The 24,993-nt window shown below is 37.7% G+C and overlaps 2 protein-coding genes across 8 annotated transcripts; one reads left to right on the top strand and one right to left on the bottom strand.

Moving 5' to 3' along the window:
• Window positions 1-512: 512 nt before the first annotated feature.
• Window positions 513-23,447, top strand: LOC136222335 (uncharacterized). Of its 5 annotated transcripts, XR_010685602.1 has the most exons (12): window positions 513-969; window positions 2,383-2,745; window positions 3,770-3,948; window positions 4,354-7,338; window positions 8,543-11,075; window positions 12,065-12,355; window positions 12,455-12,794; window positions 12,883-12,983; window positions 21,966-22,080; window positions 22,205-22,433; window positions 22,521-22,861; window positions 23,322-23,447. XR_010685602.1 is itself a non-coding variant. In XM_066009991.1 (5 exons), the coding sequence occupies exons 1-5, from the start codon at window positions 678-680 to the stop codon at window positions 11,129-11,131; spliced, it is 6,408 nt and encodes a 2,135-aa protein (XP_065866063.1). In that variant the 5' UTR covers window positions 513-677; the 3' UTR covers window positions 11,132-12,041. The 5 variants fall into 5 exon arrangements, 1 of the variants encoding a protein (XP_065866063.1); XR_010685601.1 differs by having other exon boundaries at window positions 12,065-12,794; XR_010685603.1 differs by lacking the exon at window positions 22,521-22,861 and having other exon boundaries at window positions 12,065-12,794; window positions 23,422-23,446.
• Window positions 19,670-23,556, bottom strand: LOC136222360 (putative UPF0481 protein At3g02645). 3 transcript variants are annotated; one of them, XM_066010040.1, is made up of 3 exons: window positions 23,348-23,556; window positions 21,996-22,511; window positions 19,670-21,118 (listed from the first exon to the last, which is right to left on the bottom strand). In XM_066010040.1, exons 1-3 carry the CDS (start codon window positions 23,458-23,460, stop codon window positions 20,296-20,298), a joined length of 1,452 nt encoding a protein of 483 aa, XP_065866112.1. In that variant the 5' UTR covers window positions 23,461-23,556; the 3' UTR covers window positions 19,670-20,295. The 3 variants fall into 3 exon arrangements, with proteins under 3 accessions (XP_065866112.1, XP_065866130.1, XP_065866119.1); XM_066010058.1 differs by having other exon boundaries at window positions 21,996-22,504; window positions 23,348-23,488; XM_066010047.1 differs by having other exon boundaries at window positions 21,996-22,526; window positions 23,348-23,463.
• Window positions 23,557-24,993: the final 1,437 nt, after the last annotated feature.

Consider the following 24,993-nt stretch of genomic DNA (forward strand, 5'->3'; position numbering starts at 1 on the left):
AAGGACAATGATGAACAATAGCCTTGACAATTGATGTTGATGTTCACTACGTGTGTGTCACATGTTTTTTTTATCCCTAATTGAGTGTCACATTATCGTCAAGTAGTTTAGCTGATGGATGTTTGACGAGAGGAACCAACCTAACACATAGGTAGTAAAGGGTTTTCGAAAAATAGATTTCAGCTTATTGTGTTGTTAGTTGGATAAATTACACCAATAATTACTGAAGTTTGCAGTTTATTTCATAAATATCACCGAGCTTCATTTTCTTTCAACAAAATCTTTTAACATTTCAATTTATTTCAATAAAGTTATTCTCGCCCATTTCGACTAGAAAATTCATCAGAATTGTGATATAATAGTCACGTTATAATTCTTTTATGTTTATATATGTTAAATATAATTATATACAATAAAAATGAACAATGTATAATAATAATAATAATAAAAAACCTTCCTAAAAGAAAAAAAAAAACAAAGAAAAATAATATATTGTTCCCTGTATTTTCTTTTTAATTCAGGATGAGGCAAAGAATTCAGGCTGTATCGGAGTTCATGCAGTTAGCGAATTCGCATCAGATTTAACTCTCGATTATCTCGAACATCGAGGATTGAAAGCTATTCCGAAATCTGTAGCTTATGGCTACACTGCTTCTGGTTATGGCTTCCCTCAAGACATGGCCTATGCATATATTCATGAGTTCACTCGGACTTCTATGGCTGGAAAGATCCGTCGTTTTAAAGGCGGATACACCAGTCTCTGGGAGAAGATTATCAAGTCAATTCCTGTTCAACTTCATTGTCAGACTGAAGTACTTGCAGTCCGACGAAATTCCGATCGTGTTAAAGTCGATGTCAAAAATAGCAATGGAGAAGTCCAGGCAATGGAATTCGATAAGATTATTATCTCTGGTTCTTTTCCTTTCAAGAATGGGAAGACTTACAGATCACCCATTGCGGATTTGACAGGTTTCTTCACTGCCTCATTTCTGAATTTCCATTGTTTTTTCTGCAGTAAATAGCACCGGTTATTGAAATTTGGGGACTATTGTATAGGAAGGTCACCGAAACTCCATTCACATTGAATTTTAATAAAACTATTGTGGCTCATTCGTTTGCAAAAACTCACCAGATGTGGCACAGAACAATAATTGACTATATCACAACTAATCACCATGTAGGGCAATGATTGCAATTTTTTTTTCCTAATGCAACCTTAGTCTCTAAATGTCGAAAAAAGTCTAATGACCCCTCTAATTTTGAAAACCAAGTTGCTTAAAATGATCCTATTAACTCCTAAATCCCTCCTTGGAAGGGAGGAAGTCAGGTGCAGATTTGGACAAGTTGAAACATATCATTTTAAACAAATTGAGTTTAAACAAATTGAGGAGGCTACACTGTATATATCTGGCCTTCATTTTTAAAGGATATGCCCACAGTTATTAAAGGCGCCCCTCCGTTAAGGCTCCAGCCTTAGCGCCTCTGGAGCCTGGAGGCAGGTGCGGTCAGCCAGATGCGCGCCTTAAGCCAGGCGCTAGGTGCGCGCCTCGGCTACCTTAGGGTAATTTAGGGTATTTTAGGGTTGAGGAGTAGGAAAAATTGTTGCAAATGCATCTAGTTCAAGTGTTATGTCTGAGGGCTAAGGCGAAAGATAAGGGTAAAAGGCCTCTTATAGATGTTGAACCCGACTTTGTAGATGATGAGTACATTGATGAGGAAGGTGACAATAATGATGAGATTGAGAACCTTATTCAAGAAGCATATGATGATGGAAGTGATGATGATGATGATTATGGTTCCGATGAAGATTAGGAAGTTAAAGATTAGTTGATTTCTAGAGTCAAGACTATTAGTGTTTCCTTTAGTTTTAACTTTTAAGTCGGAATTATGAGCTTATGATTATGCCTTAGTTGTTAACTAGAACTTAACTCATGCATTTTATGTTTTATTATTGGTATTTGACTATTTGTGACTAGTATTATGGATTTATGATTTTTTTTTTGTGCGCCTCGAGTCGCTCGGGCACGCGCCTTAAGTTGCTCCTTGCGCCAAGGCTCCAGGACCCCCTTCCGCCTTAGTGCGCCTTGCGTCTTTAATAACTATGGATATGCCACTGTAACTGCCACATAAGCCACATTAGCCATAACAAATCAGACATGTCACACTTGACGTTTAATAGACATATAGCCTTTTGTGCCAGGTCAATATTCCAGCCGGAATGACTATATTGGAATCAAATGTGAAATTTAGTGATTTTATTGAAAGAAAATGAAGTTGACTGATTTTTCTAAATCAAACTCCAAACTTCAGTGTTCATAGGTGCATTTCACCCTTCTTTTTCTTGTCATCCTGGAAATGTCTAATTTGGGATTCTTACTGCAGAAACTGGGACTAATCAAGTGATGAATCTGTGTGAGCTTGAAATGGAGTTATTCAGCAAAGTTCAGGCAATTGATTACTATACCACAGTTCTAAAGATTAAAGGGCTAGAAGATTTTCCAATTGGGTTTTACTACTTCAGTGAATACATGGAAGATCCTGCAACAATCGGGCATCCAGTTGCTATGCAGAAATTCTATGCAGACACTGACATTTTCTTGTTCTGGTCATACGGAAACTCTGCTGATATTATGGGACCAACTGTCACTGACCTTGCCATCAAAGTGGTTAAGCAATGGGGGGTACAAGTTGAGGAGGTGGTTCTACAAAGAAGATTCAGATACTTTCCTCATGTTACTAGCCAAGGTATTGCCTTTACCCAACTTAGACTCGGACGATTAACTTATCCTGAAATGAACTTTGATATTACTTTTATCCATAACTTGTCATTTTTAGTTAAATCAGTCTAAGAATGACGTGTGTCAATAATATATATCATTCGTCTTTTTCGACATTTGTCAATTTCTGATGTGTTGTTTTGGACCAATCTAATAAAAAATACCAAGTTGATTGAAGAATTTGGAATGAGGGGTCAAATGACCCTAAAGTTGAGAGGCCAGATCAATTTATCTCAAATTGAAGTTTAGGTATAAACGCAGCCCTAAATTTGGAAATATTTAACAAATTAATCCAATTACAATCTGCTTCTCTCTGTGTTAGTTGTGCTCTTGACTGTGAGAAACAAAACATAAGTGTCTACATACTAACAAAGTGGGTTTATATGTATTTGATATTAGAAACCAATTCTTGTCCACCAAGCCTTAGATTCTTAAGAAAATCCTTAAAAGAATGGCGAATTTTGTTTCTAATGCCACAAGATTTCAAAATATTTAGAGTTAGAGGACAAGAACCGATTTCGATCATAAAATATATATACCAAGCACCAACTTTATTAGAATGTAGAGGCTTAATGGGTATTTTTCTCACAGTAAAGAGTTTGACTAATACGGAGAGGGGCTGATTGTACTTAGACTAATTTGTCAAATGCCCAAGTTTAGAGCTGAGTTGATATCTAAAACTCGATTGGGCTAAATTGATTCCGCCTGTCAAATTTAAGGACTATTTTGACCTTAATTCGAAGAATTCGATACATAAAATTTAGTTTGGTCAATTAACCCTGCGAACAAAGTTCAAGTGGACCCTTTATCTGAATTCCTTAAATGACATTGACCTATGTCACTGATTTGTGTTAGAAATGATAAAACTGTTCTTCGAGTCTTTATCCATCAGCTTAAGCTTTTGTATGTAACGTTTATTTGACACGGTATAAGAGCGGAGTCTTATGATAGAGATTGATGCATATTTTACTTTTTTGATTATTTGAAAACAGATATGAAGGATGGATTCTATGAGAGATTGGAATCTGAACTTCAAGGTCTGAGAAACACATACTATGTGGGAGGGCTTATGGCATTTGAGCTGACAGAGAGAAATTCATCATATTCCATGGCTCTAATAAGCAAGCACTTTGCAAATGACAATTCTTTGCCTATGTTTCCTTATGTAAAGGTAATTGGTATTCTAAAGGCTTAACTCATATTCAGCGGTTCAGTACCTCCAACTTGCACTCAAACGCCTAATAACCCCCTAACATTCAAAACGACCTTTTTTTCTCCCTCAACATGCTTAAACTTCCATGACTAACCTCTTATTTTCACGTGGTGGTATTGTACACTACGTGCCACTGGAAGTTTAAGCAAGTTGAGATGGCACCCCCCTTACGAAAAAGTTGTTTCAAACAAGTTATGGTGACAGAAAGGTCATTTTGAAAGTTTAGAGGATCATTAGGTTTTTGAGTGCAAGTTGGAGTGGTTGACTATTTAGTAACCCTATTTTAAGATATTGAAGTAACAAGAGAATGCATGCTTACTAATGATTTCAAACTGAACATGACTGTTACAAATGGTATTGCAGGCTTTGTTTCCATTGCAATCAGATTACTGGCAAAGAAAACCAAAAGAACTAGGAGAATTTCCAGGAGTGGAGTTTCCTCATCTTCCTACCCTTACTGGTTATATGAAACACTGGGGAGTTCACAAGGAGACCAAAAACAAGAAACTGTATACCTGGATTAATGAAGAGGGAGTTGTAGTTTGCGAGAGGACATATGGAGAACTTCTGGCCAATGCTTCTTGCATTGCTCACAAGCTTTTAACTAGCCAAAAACCAGTTATCAAGCCTGGTGACAGAGTCCTTTTGGTCCATGTACCAGGCCTTGACTTCGTCGATGCCTTCTTTGGGTGCTTAATGGCTAGAGTCTTGCCTGTCCCAGTGCTTCCACCAGATCCAATGCAAAGGGGAGGACAAGCACTTCTTAAGATTGAAAACATTGCTAAATCTAGTAATGCAGTGGCAATTCTGTCAACCCTTATTTATCACTCAGCGGTTCGTGCAGGTTCTGTGAAGAATCTAATCCAATTTACTGGAAAGAAGGCGAAATCGTCTGCTCGTTGGCCGAATCTCCCATGGATTCATACAGACTCTTGGATAAAGAACTCCAAAAACTTGCCTCTGGGAAATATGGAAGTTCAGTCTGAATCTCAGCCAGAGGATTTGTGTTTTCTGCAGTTTACATCAGGGTCAACTGGTGATGCTAAAGGTGTGATGATAACTCATGGTGGACTCATTCACAATGTGAAATTGATGCGCAAGAGATACAAGAGCACCTCAAAGACAGTTCTAGTTAGCTGGCTTCCGCAGTATCATGATATGGGGCTGATTGGCGGACTTTTTACAGCTCTAGTCAGTGGTGGAACAGCAATTCTGTTTTCGCCGATGACCTTTATAAAAAATCCACTCTTGTGGCTGCAGATTATGAGCAAATACAGGGCTACTCACAGTGCAGGCCCGAACTTTGCTTTTGAGCTAATGGTTAGAAGACTTGAGTCTGAAAAGGAGAAGCACAGGACCTTTGACCTCTCATCTATGCTTTTCCTTATGGTTGCTGCTGAACCTGTGAGGCACAAAACATTGATGAAATTCCTTAATCTTACTCGTCCTTTCGGTCTTTCTCAAGAGGTGATGGCTCCTGGTTATGGTTTGGCAGAGAATTGTGTCTTTGTCAGCTGTGCATATGGGGAAGGAAAGCCCATCTTGGTTGATTGGCAAGGAAGAGTTTGTTGTGGGTATGCCAATTCAGATGATGAAGATGTCGACATGAGAATAATCGACCCGGAAAGTGGCGAAGAGTTGGACGAAATTGGAAAGGAAGGAGAGATATGGATTAGTAGTCCAAGTTCTGGCATTGGGTATTGGGGTAAGGAAGAACAAAGCGAAAAGACATTCAGAAATTTCCTTCAAAATCACCCCGGAAGGAAATATACTAGAACCGGAGATTTGGGAAGAATCATTGATGGGAATCTGTTCATCACCGGAAGAATCAAGGATCTAATCATTGTTGCAGGAAGAAACGTTTACTCAGCTGACGTAGAAAAGACAGTTGAGAGTGCATCAGAGGTTATTCGCCCGGGTTGCTGTGCAGTTGTTGGTGTTCCAGAGGAAATGCTGTCATCAAAAGGTATTTCAGTTCCAGATGGTTCAGACCAGGTTGGCTTGGTTGTCATTGCAGAGGTTAGAGATGGCAAGTCAGTCGATAATGATGTTGTCGAAAACATTAAAAACCGCGTTACAGAAGAACATGGTGTTTCCATAGCATGTGTCAAGCTGATCAAGCCAAGGACCATTAGCAAAACAACATCAGGCAAAATCAAGAGATTTGAATGTCTCAAGAATTTCGTCGATGGAACTCTAAACATTGTGCCAGATCCAATTACATCGAGACGAAGACTGATTCGGTCATTTACCACTGCAACATGTAAGGAGGGAAGTACTCCGCGGCAGCTAACTAGCTCACCCATACAGAAACCGAAATTTGGCAAACGAGACATCGAAGAGTTCCTAACGAGACTTGTTTCCGAGCAGACAAGCATTCCTATGGAAAAAATCTCTACCACAGAGAATTTGGTATCTTATGGAATTGATTCAATAGGTGTTGTCAAAGCAGCTCAAAAGCTTTCAGATTTCCTTGGAGTTCCTATTGGAGCAGTAGACATCTTCACTGCTACCTGCATCGAAGAGCTAGCAAGCTTCTCAGAGAGTCTTGTCAGGAAATCTCAACCTGATCTCATCAACACTCCTTCAAATCATCCAGAACCTGATATCGATTCCGCTGAGTTTGTCACAGAATTAGTGACAGAAGTTTCCATGGCTGAACAAATCCAAATCTGGTTCTTTCAGCTTCTGGCTCTCACTTACATCTCCATCATCCTCAGCTTTCCTGCTTACCTCTCAGTTTCTGCTTTTACAAGCTTTACCTCAACCAACCCTGCATCAATGGATCAAATTCGCTGGTCAGGTTACTTCATTTCCATGGCTTCTGCTCCTTTAGCTTGGATCTTTTGCATGGTCTCAACCTGTTTTTCCATTGCCTTCCTTGGAAATTCTTTCTTGAAACCAAATTATGCACTGAGCCCTGAAGTTTCCATTTGGTCAATACAATTTGTGAAGTGGTGGGCACTCTATAAAGCCCAAGAAATTTCTTCAAAAGTTTTTGCACAACATTTGAGAGGAACAGTGTTCCTTAATTACTGGTTTGAGATGCTTGGAGCAAAAATTGGGTCATCAGTTTTGCTTGATACTGTTGACATAACCGACCCGTCTCTGGTTTCAATTGGAGATGGAGCTGTGATTGCAGAAGGAGCATTGATTCAAGGCCATCAAGTGAAGAATGGAGTATTGAGCTTTCTTCCTATTAGAATCAGTCAGAATTGCTCAGTTGGTCCCTATGCTGTTATCCAAAAAGGAAGTGTGTTGAGAGAAGGGGCTCATGTTCCTCCCCTGCAAAAGTGTGAAGGAGGCAAGGTTGCATTCAATTCTAGCAATGTTCACAATATTCAACAGGTAAATTCTTTCTCATTGTCTGTCCAATATCCCAATTGCTTAATTAGGGAGTTATATGGATCTTTATATGTGAGGCAATCCACCCTTTAGAGGTGTCATGGAACCATTTGAACTAAAAGCTCAAGCTGATAGTTTAAGGTCCACTTCATATTAATATCTGACACACCCCCACACGCGAATGCCCACTGGGCTTGAAGCGTGCACAACACAACACAGGCCCATATTACCATGTCATGAAACCAATTGAACTAAAAGCTCAAGCTAATAGTTAAAGGTCCACTTCATATTAATATCTGACAAGAGGTATCTTTTGAGGTGAGTTAAGAATTGATTTACATAGTATGGGAGCCTTGTATTCAATGTTAGGTTGGGTCACTTGTTGATATTTGGAGTGTGGTAAATATCCCACAATGCTTAATTACGGAGCTATATGGCTCCTTATATATATGAGACAATTCTCTTTCTTAGAGGTACCTTTTGGGGACGTTTATTTACATCGTACAATAGCTTACTACTTCTGAATTTGGAGCTATTTTAGGATAATTAGTTACTATATTACATGGAAACAGAAACCAGGAAAGGATAAAAAAAAAAAAAGGGCGGCCCGGTCGCATTACGCGTCCCCGCTGAGCGAGGGTCCGGGGAGGGGTCCCACCACAAGGGTGTATTGGGGGCAAGCCTTCCCTTGCCAATTTAATTGACAAGAGGCTGCCCCTAAGACTCGAACCCGTGACCTCTGGTCACACGACAACAACGTTTTTACGTTTTTACCAGGAAAGGATATTTGTAAAAAATATAGGAAACTAAAACAATGGAAATATGTAAATAATAAAAATACAAGGGTATATCTTTAAATTTTTAAAATTATAAGGATGCATGCTTGATTTTTTATATATAAATAATAAAAGTACATACAAGTCACATAATAGTGAGAGAAAAGAAAAAGATTTTTTCATCTTGAAAGCTTGAAGAAGAAGATGATTTAGAAAATAGTAGAGGATTTATTGATAATCAACATTGATCCACTTCTGAAAACACATTAATTTTTTGAAAATAATGGAAACATGACCTGAAACGTTTAGTACAAATTTCCAAGAGTTTCGGTTTCTGAAACAGATATAGAAACGTGAAACGCTTTAAAATCAAAGTTCCCGTGCAACATAGGTTAGTTATACTGAATATTTTCTTTGATGGTGAAATGCAGGGGAATGCCAATGGATCAAAAAATGAGTCCGTTTACCACTTCTTGGGCATCTATATGGTTGGTTTTCTCAGCACTTTGTCAGCAGCAACTGTTTATCTCCTTTTCATTTGGCTATCTCAAAAGCCAGCATCCCTTCAACACTTCTCATTTCTCTGCATCTGTGGAGCTTTTCATTGGATCCCATTCACCATTATTGCTTATATCACAATGGTTGGAACTGTAGAAACAAACCCAGTTAGCTTTGCAATCTCATTTGCCATTGCCTACTTGGCACATGGCTTGATACTTAGCTTCCTAACTGCCATTCTGAACCATTTTCTCTCTGGCAAACAAGAGAAACAACAATCCTATATCAACATTTGGCTTCGAAACCGGATCAACATTGCTTGCCACCTTAGATTTGCCAAGCTCCTATCTGGAACAGAAGCCTTCTGCATTTACTTACGGTTACTTGGTGCAAAGGTTGGGAAACATTGCTCTATCAGGGCCATTAATCCTGTTTCAGACCCTGAATTGATTCAAATCAGTGATGGCGTCCATCTCGGCGATTTCAGCAGAATCATTGGCAGGTACTACTCATCTGATGGGCTTGTTCGAGGGAAAATCGTGGTACAAGATAATGCAGTAGTTGGCAGTCAGAGTCTAGTTCTCCCTGGATCCATTGTTGAGAAAAATGTGATTCTTGGAGCTCTTTCAATTGCTCCGGTGAATTCAGTTCTTCGTAGGGGCGGTGTTTACATCGGGTCTCAGAATCCGGTGATGATCAAGAATACCATGCATGCCTTGGATGACAGAATAGAAGAAATGGACACCAAGTATAAGAAGATTGTTGGCAATCTCTCTGCAAATTTGGCTGCCACTACTTTGAAGGTTAAATCCAGATACTTCCATCGAATCGGTGTTAGCGGTAAGGGTTACTTGCAGATTTATGATAACATTAAAGGATTGCCTGAACACAAGATCTTCCAGGCTGGTACTCGGTATCCTATCATAGTCCGCCATAGCAATAGCTTAAGTGCTGATGATGATGCAAGGATAGATGCCCGAGGAGCAGCAATAAGAATCCTTTCTAATGAAAATGATCTCGGAGCTAGCTCTTCCCTCCTTGACCTAACACTGAAAACAGGCAACGCGTTCTATGCTCGTACTATTGCTGATTTTGCATCATGGCTTGTATGTGGACTTCCAGCAAGGGAGGAGTTTGTGAAAAGAGTTCCTCATGTAAGGGATGCAGTGTGGATTTCGCTTCGAAACTCTAACTCATACGCAGAGCTACACTACTATTCCAACATCTGCAGACTCCTCAGGTTCAAAGATGGACAGGAAATGTATGTGAAGTTCAAGCTGAGGCCTTATGATGAAAGCATTAGTGAAGATTCAGGCAAGGTGGAGCCTATGGGAATTCTCCCACCAGAAACCGGTGCAATCCCAAGGGACGAAAAGGACACCCGTCCTCTACTTTTCCTCGCTGAAGATTTCCAACGCCGCGTGAGTTCTGGTGGGGTTCGGTACATTTTCCAGCTTCAGATCAGAAAAGTTCCGAGTGATGAATCTGACCGAGATATTGCACTTGACTGCACTAAACCATGGGATCAGAATGAATTCCCTTGCATCGATGTTGGTGAGATCATTTTAGACCAAAATCTCAGCAGTGAAGAATCCGAAAAACTCGAGTTCAATCCTTATCTCCGGTGTCCTGAAATAGATGTCCTAACTGCTACATCTTCTTCCCAAAGTGCTTCAATCGATCACGGTCGTTCACTCATCTACGAAATCTGTCAGCATTTACGAAATAACGAACCACTCCCCGAATCTTGGAGAATCTTCATAGAGCAATCGGATGTCAAAGTAGACCTGTCAGGATGTCCAATGGCTGCTGCAGCAATGTTGGAGAAAAAAGACTCTTCAAACTTGATCACTCTGTCGAGAACATGGTACCAAACCTGCTGGGCTATTCTAGCTCAACCATTGCTTCAAACCCTCTTCCCGTTTTTCCTCATTGGTTTAGTAATCTTCTTTCCTCTCCAATGGGTACTTTTCCTGAAGAACAGCAACAAACTTTCAGTCCATTGGTTACTACCATTGTTCTGGGTTTCATCAGGGTGTCTTTCTATACTAACCTGTGTTGTAACGAAATGGATTCTCGTTGGAAAGAAGCGAGAAGGAGAAACGGTACTGATTTGGAGCAGAGGGGTTTTCATGGATACTGTGTGGCAAGCTATCAGAACTGTAGTTGGGGACTATTTCATGGAAATGACAAGTGGGTCCTTCTGGTTCAATCTGGTGTTGAAACTGATGGGTTCAGAGATTGAGTTAGATGGAGGAGTTTATGTAGACAGCATGGAAGCTGCATTGAATCCTGAAATGGTGGAGATAGAGAGAGGTGGTTGTGTGGGGAAAGAAGCTCTGCTGTTTGGACATATATATGAAGGTGAAGGAGGGAAGGTGAAGTTTGGAAAAATAAGAATAGGAGAAGGTGGGTTTGTAGGGAGCAGAGCCATTGCTATGCCTGGTGTAAGAGTGGAGAGTGGAGGTAATCTTAGTGCTTTATCACTTGCAATGAAAGAAGAAATAATTAGATCTAAGTGAAGGGTAAATGTCATTAATATCTTGTACCCATTTCACCATTTTTTTTTTGCATCTTGCTGTTCTCCATCAAGAAATAAATCAACAGCATTTTAGTTATTAAATTCAAATTTTATAGAAACACCATCTGTTTTAGCACTTTGCAGTGGATCACATGACTAGTTAATCCAATTGAGTGAACTGGGTTTAATTTAAACAATCATTAGTTGAGCAGTCTTGAAATTTACATTTCAGAAAGTAAGTACTCAAGTAAGAAAGAAAAATAATTTTTGAGGCCCTTAATCTTTTCAATTTTTGTCGATTAAGTCTGTAATCTTTTAGTTTGATAAATTGAGTGTCTGATCACTTATAACTGCATGCATTAAGCCCCCAGTGACCAGGAAAGTTGGCTTTCAATATAAAACTCGGTTAACAGTGCATTATTCATTTCATCTGAATATGGAATTTGCATTTGTGATAGTTCGAAAGAGGTTTTTTTATATATCTACTGTGGCTATAGAGAAACTGTAAAAACTTTATTTCGATTTGTAAAAAATACAATTTCTGACGTAGATGAAATGAATAACGTTCTTTTAACTTCAATAGATGTTCAAAGCTAACTAATTTAGCAACTATGGGTTTAATGTGTCCAATTATAATTGATTGATGGCTCAACGAGTCTTAATATCACGTCTTCGATCTTTTTTCAAGATATCTTTGCATATAAGTCCTTTTTGGAAGATATCTTTGCATATAATAGCTACGCAAATATTTTCCTTTGTTATGTTTTCATCAAAATTAAATTGTCACTTTGGAGCTAAAAAGGTTTAAATTTCTTTCTCAGTGCAGCTAATATTTACTACATGTATTTGACGTTTCCTCATTAATGTTTATTGAGGGTTGTGATGTTTTTCTTACATTGTTATTCTGAAACTAACATAAGAATTATGTTTGGAGATGGAGACAGAATTACGTGAAGCTGATGAGATCCATCATGTTATAGAAAAAACATTTGGAGAATGTGGTGGCTACTAGGTCACTCTTTGAATGAATATGGGTTTGAATCACTTGTTAATTAAATTCTACTAGCATAGGACCAACCCTTTTTCTTTATTCTCTCTCCCTCTCCCTCTCCCTCTCTTCTTTTCTGGTTTTAGTGTTACTGATGATGCCTGTAAATACATTCTCGGATGTATGTTATGTAACCATACTTTCACCCTGCAATCAAGGAAGCAATGTGCATTTTGGGTATGAACAATTGATTTCCAGTCTTGCGAGTTTTTCTTCCTTTTATGTGGGTAGCTTCCTCTTTAGAAATATATACTTTTCTGTGCATGGTGAATGCAGGCTTCTGGCTGAGCAAAAGATGGTATCTTGTTACAATTTCATGGAGCAATTTTGTGAATGTGTAGCTGCTATTTAATAATCTTTGGGCTATGGGTAAATAGGGGTAATTTCTCGCTATCCAGTTTTCATTCATGCATTTAAGTTGATTGTAACTTCTACTTTCAATTCCTGCTGCTTCTTTTCTTTTCTTTTTCCTGATGCAGAGAATGCCCTGAGGATTGTAGACAAGCTGCGCAATCTCTAATTTATGAGAATTTCTGAAATTCCACTACTACGAGACCTTTGAAAAGTTTTCGCTGGACATTACAGGAGCAGTCTGGAACCGTGTACTGATAAACAGGTCCAACTGATTTTCTGTTCCAATAACGATCAATAACTTCATATTTCAATTACAAGTCCCAAGGTGACATTGAATTGATATTGCGCAGCTTGTTGAAATGTTTATGCCGGTATCTGCTACCAAGGAGTTGAAACTTCAGGTTCTTCATGGAATAGCAGCAAAATTCAACATGCTCTTTCCTTTTCTAATGTAAGGAGTTGAATTCTACTTTCCTATAATGCATATGATGATTTGGTTGAGTGCACAAAATACATCTGTTAGGAAGGATACTTGTGCCAGAAAATTTATTCCATACTTTTATGTCACAAGCCGCGGTAAAATCCCCACAATGGGCCCGTGTTAGTAACCCATCTGGCTGGTCGCCTGGGTGGAGTAGTGCCTGCCCCCTATAGTAGCTGTTATACCAAATCTGGGCGTGGGAGGACCAGACAATGGTATATCTCATTCAACATTACCATTCCAAATCACTCCTAGAAGATTCTAAAAGCTTCCCTACGGTGAGAATGGGTTAGATGGGATGAGATTGGGCAAGAATGTGCGAGCATGGGCGAGAATCTTTGAGAACAGGCCAAAAGGCTCTCGCCTACTGGCCACCTGCGCCTGCCAAACTAGGCCAGAACCTTCCAGAAGTGTAGAGGCACCCCAGAATTTACCTTTACGCCTGCCAATCAACCGCCTCTAGGAAAATTCAAGGCATTTAACCTCAATCCTAGGATGAAATTGATCTTAGCCATTCAGTAGGTTGGTGCTAGGCCTATAAATAGGTTAATATTGTAATGTGATAGATGACATAGTTAAAGCCTTGCAAAGAGAGGATTTTCCTCACATCATTGTGCAAGATCCATTACATTGCTTGTCTAACTAAGCTCGTACACTTGGTTAGCATTGTTTGGGAGGCTGACTAACATATTTGGGGAGTTGTATTGCTAGTATCCTTGACATTTATCATTTAGGGATACTTTACCATTTAGATAAGCAAGAAATCTTGTGCTAGAAAATTTAATCATGCAAATATGTTTCTGTACCAATATTTAATCTTGCGCAGAAATGGAACTCAAATTCTTGCAAATAGTTTATTTTTCATACAAATCTTATAAGAGTGAACTAGTGTTAAAAAATGGTTGGGTTATTATAACCCACCAAATTTCAACCCATCTAACCCATGAAAGGTAGAGTTAAGTGGGTTACAATGGGTTAGAAGGGTTGAATGGGTTATAAATCTTATTTTTGATGGTTTATCATAACCCATCTAACAACCCGTCTAACCCACTCAACCCATATAATTCTCTATACTCTCACTTTGTCTTTTATTTGTCTCTTTTAAATTTAAAAAAAAAACATGGTTATTAATAATATGATATTTTTTAAATTGAAAAAATGAAAATTGTAAAACCGGACAATTGAGAAAACAATAAAAAATTTTCTAAAAAGGATAAAAAAGCGTACATGAATCAGACATGATGCCCGAATCGGTGGTGAATTGAGTGAGTACACCGATTCTGACGATTCATGTACTCCATTAAAAAAAATGTGTTTAAAATTTTAAATAGATAAAAGGACAATGTTGGCCTAATTAAAAAAGAGTTTTGCAAAAAACTATGAGACTTTTTTTTATTACGTTGTAAGTAAAGACTCTAAAATTTTTATTACTTCCGATTCCTAACTCTCTTCTTTTTTTTCTCTCAAAAAATTTCTTTCTCCACTTGAGGCTCTTAACCACTCAAGTCAACTTTAATTGGTCATATGTAACAAACTTAGTTATTAAAATTTTAATATGTTTTTTGTAGTTATGTTTGTAACGCACTATATATCTTAGACATAATTAAAATTTAAAAAGTTCGATATAACATTTAAATAACAGTCAAATCAGGATTTTCAAATTTTCAGTAATGTAAGAATAAAATTGATATTGCTTAGAATCGTTAGAGATAAAATTATATTATTTCATATATTAGAATCAAATCTACACTTTTCTGTAAACGTTGGGGTCAAATTTAATCTTTATCCTTATATTTTATTATTACTTTTTATTATTTGAGATTTGTGGTTCGATAAAAGTAAAAAGAACAAAAATATATTTTAAACCACATAATGTCAATTTAACTTTTTTAGTATTTAACCTACACTATTTGAAATAAAAAAATAGTAAAGAAACAAAATAAGTTTGAACCCACTATAACCCATATAACCCAACCCACCCAAACCATCTAAAAAGGAATTATTCCAACCCACATAACCCACCACAACCCATCCAACCCATGAAGTAGTATCCTTACATGGGTTGGGTAAAAATCTAATTGTAACCCACCCAATCCAAGTTTGAACACCCCTAGAGTGAACATAAATATATATAGAACTAATCCAGGGTGAATTATGACAAATTTAGAGAGAGAGAATCTGGATACAGTTCTTAGAGAGAAGAAATCTGCCATTCATTGAAAGGTTTAACCTATTTATACAAAATGATTGCTAGCAAATTTGAACGGGGTTGCTACTTTCTAAGAGCTAATTAAGAGGGCTAATTAAGGAGAGCCAACTACCACCTAATTATAGAGATTATTAATTTACAGCAGTAATTATAGTTGTCTATCATTAATATACCGTTGTACACACTGATATCCCCCCTCAAATTGATGTTGGCCGGTCCAAAAGCATCAATTTGTGAAGAAGAAACTGATGTCGTCCACTATAAAGACCCTTAGTAAATATATCTGCAGTTTGGTGCTTAGTAGAGATGTGCGGAAGAGAAATAAATTGTGAATCGTATGCCTCACGAATAGAATGACAATCGCGCTCATGAAAGACTGGGTTAGCTGTAATGTGAATAACACTTGTGTTATCGGCATGGAGAGGTGTAGAATCAGTTTGACAGAAGCCAATCTCAGCCAATAGTCCGCGAAACCAAAGAATTTCCGAACAAGCAGATGACATAGCTCTATACTCAGACTCAGTGGAGGATTTAGATACACGATCTTGCTTTTTGCTCTTCCAAGAAATTAATGAAGGACCAAGAAACAGGCACCAACCAGTAATGGATCGGCAAGTATCAGGACACGCGGCCCAATCAACATCACTATAAGCAACAAGGCGAATTGGAGAGTTGGTTGGAAAGAACAAGCCTCGTGCAGAACTGCCAAGCAAATAACGAATGATTCGACGGACAGCAGCCAAATGAAGATGTCTAGGAGCTTGCATGAATTGGCTAACCTGTTGAACAACAAATGAAATATCTGGACGAGTAATAGTTAGATAGTTAAGGCTTCCTACAAGTCGCCAATACAAAGAAGGATCAGAAAGAAAATCACCCTCATCACGACCATATTTAACATTCACTTCCATCGGTGTATTAGAAGAACGACCATCCTGAAGACCAGCCAAAAAAATAAGCTCTTGAGTATACTTATGTTGATCTAAAAGTACCAGCAGAGGTAGAACACACTTCAAGTCCTAAAAAATAGTGTAAAGGGTCCAAGTCTTTCATATGAAATGCATCGTAATGTCATCAACATAAACAAGAAGCAAGACGATTCCCCGAGAAGTTTGGCACAGAAACAAGGAGGAATCATATTGACTTTGAACAAAAGTGAAACTAAGAAGAGCATCATGAAATTTAGTGAACTAAGCTCGAGGGGTCTGTTTCAAACCATAGAGAGACTTTTTTAACTTACAAACATCAGAAGAGGGAGTAGAAAATAACCCAAGTGGTGGAGTCATGTACACATCTTCTTGAAAATCTCCATGTAAAAAGGCATTTTTAACATCCATTTATCGTAAAGGCCATCCTTTTGAAGCAACAAGAGCAAGAACAAGTCGGACATTTGTCATCTTTGCGACCGGAGTGAGCCTTCAGAGCGGAGCTTAACGGAAAACACCCATCTAAAACTAATGGGTTGAATACCAGTAGGACAAGGAACTAGATCCCATGTATGATTCTCTTGAAGAGACATAAGTTCTTCTTGCATTGCTTTAGCCCAACATGGTTGTGTAGCTGCCTGAGAATAAGAAGTTGGCACTGTAGTATGAGATAAAGTGGCAGAGTAACCATACCTAGCAGGAAGATGACGGACACGCGTGCTTCGTCAAGGAACCATTGAGGTTGAAGGTGGATCAGGGTCGGGAAGGACATGTGAGGATGGAGGGGACTGTCTTCACTGATAGACCATACCTGGTTTAAAACGCTCAATGGACCGAGAGATGTCATCAAAGTGAGGAAGAAGAACAGAGGGTGAAGGAGAAACATATTGTTCAAAATAGTACTCATGTTCGAAGAAAATTACATTTCTAGAAACACGCATGCGATTGACAGCAACATCATAGCATAGAAACCCCTTATGAGCAGTACTATAACCCATAAAAGCACACCGAACCGATTCAGCGGTAAGCTTGTGACACTCATGAGAAGGCAAGTGAACAAAACACACAACCAAATGTACGGAGTGTATGATAATTAGGGTGCATACCAAGTAAGCGATAATAAGGAGAATCAAAATTCAACTGTGGAGAAGGAAGGCGATTAATTAAATAAACTACAGTAGACAAAGCTTCCACCCAAAATTTAGATGGAATTAAAGACTGGAAAAGCAATGTGCGAACCATATCTAACAAGTGACGGTTCTTTCGCTCAGCCACTCCATTTTGTTGAGGAGTGTAAGGACATGCCCGCTGAGATACAATACCTTTTTGTTGCAAAAAATCTTGAAACTCATGTGACATATATTCTCCACCATTGTCAAAGCGTAAAACTTTGATACATGTTGAAAATTGTGTCTCAACAAAGGCCACAAAAGCACGAAAGGAAGTTAGAACCTCAGCTTTGGAATGTAAAAAGTATATCCAAGTAAAGCGGCTATAATCATCGATGAATGTTACGAAGTATTTATACTGCCCATGTGAAAGTATAGGAGTAATACCCCAAACATCACTATGTATTGCAAAACAAGTTGTAGCACGACTACCACAAACAGGAACAGGCAATGTCTTACTTTTTCCCAATTTACAAGTAGAACAATCAAAAGACAATATATGGCTAGAAGACTGAGCTGTATTTCCAAGAAACCCACGTTGCATCAAATTTTTCAGTATCACATTATTTGGGTGGCCTAACCGCTTATGCCAAAATTCAGCCTTACTTTCAACAACATGAGAAACTAAAGATAAAGTGCTAGGAATAGAAAATTGCAATGGAAATAATCTGCCCACTTTAGGTCCCCTCGCGATCACCTTCCCCGACACCTGATGCACAAGACAACCATCACGAGAGAAATGCACGTTACAATTATTATCCACCAATTGACCGACTGAAATTAAATTAGTAGATAATTCAGGAGAAACAAACGCATTGCGAAAAGAAGGTCCAATATCACCAACCAATATCACCAACAACGGTAATGGGAATATCATTGCCATTAGCAACCTGTATATTTTGTGTCCCAGTATATTTTCGAAGATTTTGTAAAAAATGGGAAGAGCCAATCATGTAATTAGATACGCCAAAATCAACAAGCCAAGAAGAAAGAACATTTTTACCTTGCCCTTGAAGATTTAGAGCAGAAAATGCAGATAAAATCATTTGTTGGGCCATCTCTGGAGTGATAGTAGATTGGTTAACAGTGGGATATGGTGCAGATGGAGGTATAGCTCCACGATCACCCGGAACAACAACTTGTAAACCTCTAATTCGACGGTTTTCTGTACGAGTGGAACAATCCTTTATAATATGCCCGGTCTGTTTACAATAATTGCAAAATTTCTTACTACAATTACAAGCAATATTCCCATATTCCTTGCAACTGTAGCACTGCAGATGTCTCTTTCCTCGATTCTTTCCTTGAGCAGCAATCTCTGTTCCTCACGTAATAATTCACCAACACACAGATCTAATGAGGGAACTGGGTTTCTATTTAGCAATCCAGCCCGAGCAGGTCTCAATTTCATCAAGAACTGATCACGACGACTATCTTCATGAATGGATTGAAGACTAGCTAGAACCTCGCTAGGAACCTTTGCACAAATAATTCCAGAATATTCGCTCCATAGGTTAAGAAATCCAGAATAATACTGCTCAATAGAAAGATTACCTTCACTGAAATTGTTAATCTCAAGTTCCAATTGAAAACGACGAGCTGTGTTATCTTGATGATATATATGCTTTAGATAATCCCACATATCCTTGACAGTAGAAAAGGAGCTCAAACTATTCACCATATGAACTTCAACAGAGCCTATGATCCAGGAATCCAGGATAAAATTCGGGCATCCTTTATCTACCATTCATTGCGTGCTTTATCTTCCTCAGGGGAAGGAGAAGACCCGTCAATATGACCCCAAAGCTCTTTCCCCTTCAAAAACATCCGGAGCTGAAACTCCCATGCTGAATAATTCTTGCCCGAAGTCTGATTGGTCTGTGAAGACGACATAACTCAATGCCAAATAGAAAACAAGAAGATGGCCAACCAAAACAAATAACCCAAAAAATCGCAAAGAACCAGAATTCCAAATAACCCAAGAAAGAAAAACACAGTAAAGAAACCAAAAATTCAAAATAGCCTAAATGGCTCTGATACCATGACAAATTTAGAGAGAGAGAATCTGGATACAGTTGTTAGAGAGAAGAAATCTGTTATCTCATTGAAAGGTTTAACCTATTTATACAAAATGATTGCTAGCAAATTTGAACTGGATTGCTACTTTCTAGGAGCTAATCGTTAGCATTGTTTGGGAGGCTGGTAGCAACATATTTGGGAAGTTGTATTGCTAGTATCCTTGACATTTATCATTTAGGGATACTTTACCACTTAGATAAGCAAGAAATCTTGTGCAAGAAAATTTAATCATGCAAACATGTTTCTGTACCAATATTTAACCTTGCGCAGAAATGGAACTCAAATTCTTGCGAATAGTTTATTTTTCATACAAATCTTATAAGAGTGAACATAAATATATATAGAACGAATCCAGGATGAATTACACTCATGATGGCACCTCCACTTTGCTCTTCTCTGAACTTCAAAACAAAACATAACATAAAAGCCCTTGAAGTTTGCTCTTTTTACTAACATAGAAGCTTCTTTTACCATTGACCAAGTCAACATCATCAATGACGATCTCAAAATTGAAAAGTCCAAGAATTAAAGTTGTTTAGAACCCCATTTCCTATGGAACCACCATTTTCGATTATCCAAATCACCATTTTTGGAGCTTCTCTCTAAACAATTTTCTCTCTTTTAACTAAACAACACCTAAATGACTTCAAAACCAAAAAGTGCAAGAATTAAAATTGTTTAGAATATCATTTCTATCAGCTCTACAATGAAGTACCTTCTATTGAAGTGTTCACCTTGGTCAACGGGTATAGGGGCTTTTATGTTAGTAAAGGCAAAGTTTAGAGGCTTTTATGTATGGTTTTGAAGTTCAGGGACCATAAAGAAAGTGAGAGAAAAGTTGAGGGGCAATGGGTGTAATTTACCCAATAAATCCATGTCGAAAATTTGAATAGCTAAAGCTAAACAATCTGAAGGGTGGACATTACTGTTTGTATTATAGCAAGAAGCAAGAGAAAAGCAGCAGCAATAACAGAGATGACAGTCCATGGACTACTGAAATACTTTTCCTTCAATGTGGCCTTCCACTTATTCCAAGGCTTCTTGTAGTAGGCATTGAGATCTTGAATAAGACCAGCAAAATGGAGATCGTAACTCGTTACTAAGCATCCTTTGCCAAGATCATTGATCATAGCCGCCGCGGCACGGTTATCGTGCAACCAATTTTCTACAATTCCATTTTTAACCAGTAATTCCACATCCTCCTCATTGTTAATAAGCATATCAATAATGTAAGTATAAGCATTCATATACTTGTAAGTAAAATGCCCCTGCTCAAATGCCTGTAAATTACTCATAACTATTGTCTGCCCATCTCCCAATTTTAGGTTTGGAATTTCTAGAATCCCATTATTGAACTTCACATCATACAACCACTTGCTTGAACTGGGTTTAAACTTCACTCCTGCTCGGTGTAGCTCTGAGATGGTGGGTGTAGTTAGACTTTCACATTCTCTTCTCTCATCCGATGCTACATATGAGTGTTGCTGGCAAATGTCTAGAAAGTCAATAAGATGCTCTGCTTCCATATCTCTATTTACTTCCATATCTCCATTTATGATATTATCGATCGCTAACCATTCCCATCCGGTTGCATCCTTTAAACCTTTGACCACTATTTTTGTCAAGGAAAGTCCACCATCTGGTTGAGGCTTTTTAAGGAGCTCAAACAAGAACTCAAGCAAGAAGAAGGGAAGTTGATTTTCAATCATCAGTATGTCATACCTGTTAGATATTAACATGTTAGGAATTGCTAAGGAAAAAACTTAAATATTTTAAGAGTGAAATGAAAAATTATGAAATAATTGAAGAACAATTAGCACAAGTTAAGAGGGCCGGTCATGAAATGGATATAGGTACATTGTGCCTAGTTGTGAACGAGGCATGACTGGTCCAGGTTGAGATCGTCAAACATACCACATTTACGAGCAAAATGCTTGTACAAGACATGACCGCCCAAAGTTAGGAGCGCCAAATCATGCCATGGTTACAAGCATTGCAAAAGTCACGACCGGCCTAAGTTAAGAGGGTCCGTGTCATGAAATGGATCTAGGCAAAGCGTGCCCAATTGTGAACGAGGCATGACCGGTCCAGGTTGAGAGCAGTCAATCATGCCACGATCATAAGCAAAATGCTTGCAAAAGTCACAACTGTCCCAAGTTAAGAGGGCCGGTAATGAAATGGATCTAGGCAAAATGTGCCTAGTTGTGAACTTGGCATGACCGATCCAGGTTGAGAGCGTCAATCATATCATGGTTACGAGCAAAATGCTTGTAAAAGACACGACCGGCCTAGATTAGGAGCGCCAAATCATGCCACGGTTGCAAGCAAAATGCTTGCAAAAGACATGACTGGCCCAGGGCCGATTGTAAAATGAATGTGAAGAGGTTGCACCTGTTCATGAACTAACATGCTCTTTCACTATGCAATTTGATTTTCAATGACTAGTAATCACTCTAAACGGTCATATAATGTTGTCAAAGTCGAATTAAGATGTATATTTACATGTATATATTTATTTATTATCTTATATCTTGTTTTCTTTATCACTAATGTTTGAGTATTTCTACAGTATTTTTATGGCATGAAGTTCTAACAATACCTTACATCAAGAGCCAACCGTTGTCTATTCGGTATGTGATCATTACTAGAGCAGTCTCCAGAAAAACCTTTCAGAAAGTACTCAAGTAAGAAAGCACCATCTACTGCCATAATCTCAATAAATTTCACCCTGGAATGTTCAATGATTTCGGCATAAACATTACGCAAAGGTACCTCAAGTTCCTGAATGCTTTCAATGTATTCCTCCAGGCTTATCTCACATCGTTGAAGAAAATCAACTAAATACCTTCTTTTATGCTCTTCCATTACTCTGAGTTCATGCTTTCCATGATGATATGGCCCAATTGAAACTACTTCTGGGGTATATGCTTTCTTGTTTAAGTCACGTAAACGTGGGGAAACTCGATAAATGCCCCAATGTGATGACTTCCTCCTCAAGGTTTTGTTATATTTCAGCATTTCTGTCTTCCTCCTCAAGGTTTGCACTAACTTGTTTATATCATCTGAAACTTCATCACTTATTGCCTTATGCTCACTATCCATGATCTTCTGATTTCTAGGACAGATTTAACTTATCACTGATTATTAGCATGCAAAAGCAGGAGCAAATATGACAAGTACTAGGTTAATATATAGGTAAGTAGGGTTGTCGACGGGCAGCGGTGTTCACATGGACCTTAATGACCAAATGAATTTGGTCATTCACCATTAGATTTAGGCTTATTAAATCTAAGCTGTGAATCACCACCTTAGGATTTTAATAAGCCTAGATCTAACGGTGAACGACCAAATACTATATGGTCATTAAGGTCCATGTGATCAAAACCGTGTCAACAGGTCATGGATTTTCGTTTCCGCCCGTCTAGGACAGAGAATCTCCGAAAAAGATCCCATAAGGCGAGGCAGGTAAAATGTGTTTTTGAACAACTTTAATTCTTGGATTTTTCCATTTTGAGAGTGTTACTTTGAGTTCGTTTACTTTACTTTCATGTTGGTAAACGTCAAAGTTTAACAACTTTTATATCCAGTCTTACAGTTCTGGAGCTATAAAGAAAGTAAAGCCGAACTTAAAGGGCTATGAGTATAATTTACCCGACTATAATGATATATAGATATTTCTATAGCTGAACACTAACTTAGGGATAAATTAGAGTTCAGTCCTATGGTTATTGTGGGAAAACGGATTCAGTTTTCATGTACAAAACAGTTGCAATTTTAAGTCCAATGTTTAACATATGGTGCAAATCAAGCATGGTTAATGGAATATGAGTTCTTTTCGTTAATGTACGATTTCAAGTCGTATTTTATGACAATGCAATACATCACAAGTTTCTTAATTTTTAATTCGAATGGAATCACACTGCAGCAAAAGAGGAAAATGATGAAACATACCTAGATGGAGATGAAGAGTTGAGGATTGCCCTGTTTGCTAACCTCCTTGCTGGATCTGTTAATGTAATGTGCAGAGAAGCTGACCAATAAATAAACGAGTGTTTGTGCTCCATTAAATGAATGGAGAGAAAGGTTGGTGATAACCATTACATCTCTTTATTTTTCTGATCAGATGTTGTGTACTAATGTTCTAAGTGTGGATATCATAAGTAGGGGTATAAACGAGCCGAGTTGAGTCTGAACTTAGGTAAGCTCGGTATTGGCTCGTTAATATCTCGAGTGGAGCACTCTTGAACCGAGTTTTGATCAAATCTGATCGATCCGATCTTTTATCAAAATATTTTAAAAAAATCAGTCACATGTTATGGTCGAGATTCAATAATACTAAATGCTAGTCATTATTGAAAAACCAAACTCACATAAAAATTTAAAAAAGTTATAATGTATTAGAGCATCTTCGAGAGACTCTTAGTCCACTCTATAAAAAATAATATAAATAATGCGATAAGGTATCAAAATAGGTCTATAGTTTTTGGGGAATTACCAATTTAGGCTCCACGTACAGAATAGTAACAACGTAGGATTAACAAAATAGTAACAATGTAGGATTAACGTTTAAAAAAGAGTGTCATTTTAGACATCAGTAACAAACACGTCATTCATATTACTCCGTTAAGTTTTGATTTCTCTCTCCACTTACAATTGACAGAACTTAATAATATTATTAATGTGTCACATTCCGTTATCAATGCCTAAATTGGTACTCTTTTTTAAACGTTAAGTCTACATTGGTGCTATTTTGTACGTGAAACCTAAATTAGTATTTCCCAAAAAACCATAGGCCTATTTTGGTATTTTATCCCATAAATAATTGACTCTTATTGGTTTAAGAGTGACTAATATATGTTATCTCCAACAATACTCCTTATATTCACTTTTTATTTATTTATTTTATTATTAAAATTATTAATTATTATTATATTTACCAATAAATATCGGAGCAATAAATAAGGTATAATATCCATTTGGCTCCCCAAACTAACTTCAAAATCAATTATGATTTTAAACTATCAAAATCATCAATCAGGTTCCTGAACTAAAAAAGTCATCAATTGAGTCCTTATTCTAAACAAAAATCATTAATTGAAGTCTATCAATCCTTCGGTTGAATACCCTCTTTCCCAAACCCATTTTGGAACTAACACAGAGATTATTACAGTTTATATTCAATTGTCACATTTTCTGATTTTAAAATACGATGAGGATCCAATTGACGATTTTTACTAGTTCAGGGATCTGATTAATAATTTTGATAGTTTAGGGTTCTAATTGATTTTGAAGCTTAGTTGAGTTGGAGAGACAAATAGTATAATGCCAATAAATAATGTAATGTACGGAGAAAAGTAGAGCAATTCCATCAAATCAGTTAATGTAATGTATGGAGATAAGAAGAGCAATAATAAACTGAGTGTGTGTTTTTTTGCTTCCATTAAATGAATGGAGATAAGGGTTGGTGATAACCATTACACCTTTTTATTTTTGGTTCAGAAATTGTGTACTAATAATTTTCTAAATGTGGATATCATAAGTAGGGTACAAATGAGTCAAGCCGTATCCGAACTTAGGTAAACTCGTTATTGGCTTGT

This window comes from Euphorbia lathyris, chromosome 1 (assembly GCF_963576675.1).
Source record: "Euphorbia lathyris chromosome 1, ddEupLath1.1, whole genome shotgun sequence".
NCBI classification, from domain to species: Eukaryota; Viridiplantae; Streptophyta; class Magnoliopsida; order Malpighiales; family Euphorbiaceae; genus Euphorbia; species Euphorbia lathyris.

Excerpts from the sequence above, each read along its gene's own strand:
- LOC136222335 (XM_066009991.1), top strand. The coding sequence starts at position 678 with ATGGCCTATGCATATATTCATGAGTTCACTCGGACTTCTATGGCTGGA. Across the intron at positions 2,746-3,769 it reads TCCTCATGTTACTAGCCAAG|ATATGAAGGATGGATTCTAT; the intron begins GTATTGCCTTTA and ends ATTTGAAAACAG. Across the intron at positions 7,339-8,542 it reads ATGTTCACAATATTCAACAG|GGGAATGCCAATGGATCAAA; the intron begins GTAAATTCTTTC and ends GGTGAAATGCAG.
- LOC136222360 (XM_066010040.1), bottom strand. The coding sequence starts at position 23,460 with ATGGAGCACAAACACTCGTTTATTTATTGGTCAGCTTCTCTGCACATT. Across the intron at positions 22,512-23,347 it reads AACTCTTCATCTCCATCTAG|AAATCAGAAGATCATGGATA; the intron begins GTATGTTTCATC and ends AATCTGTCCTAG. Across the intron at positions 21,119-21,995 it reads CGGTTGGCTCTTGATGTAAG|GTATGACATACTGATGATTG; the intron begins GTATTGTTAGAA and ends AATATCTAACAG.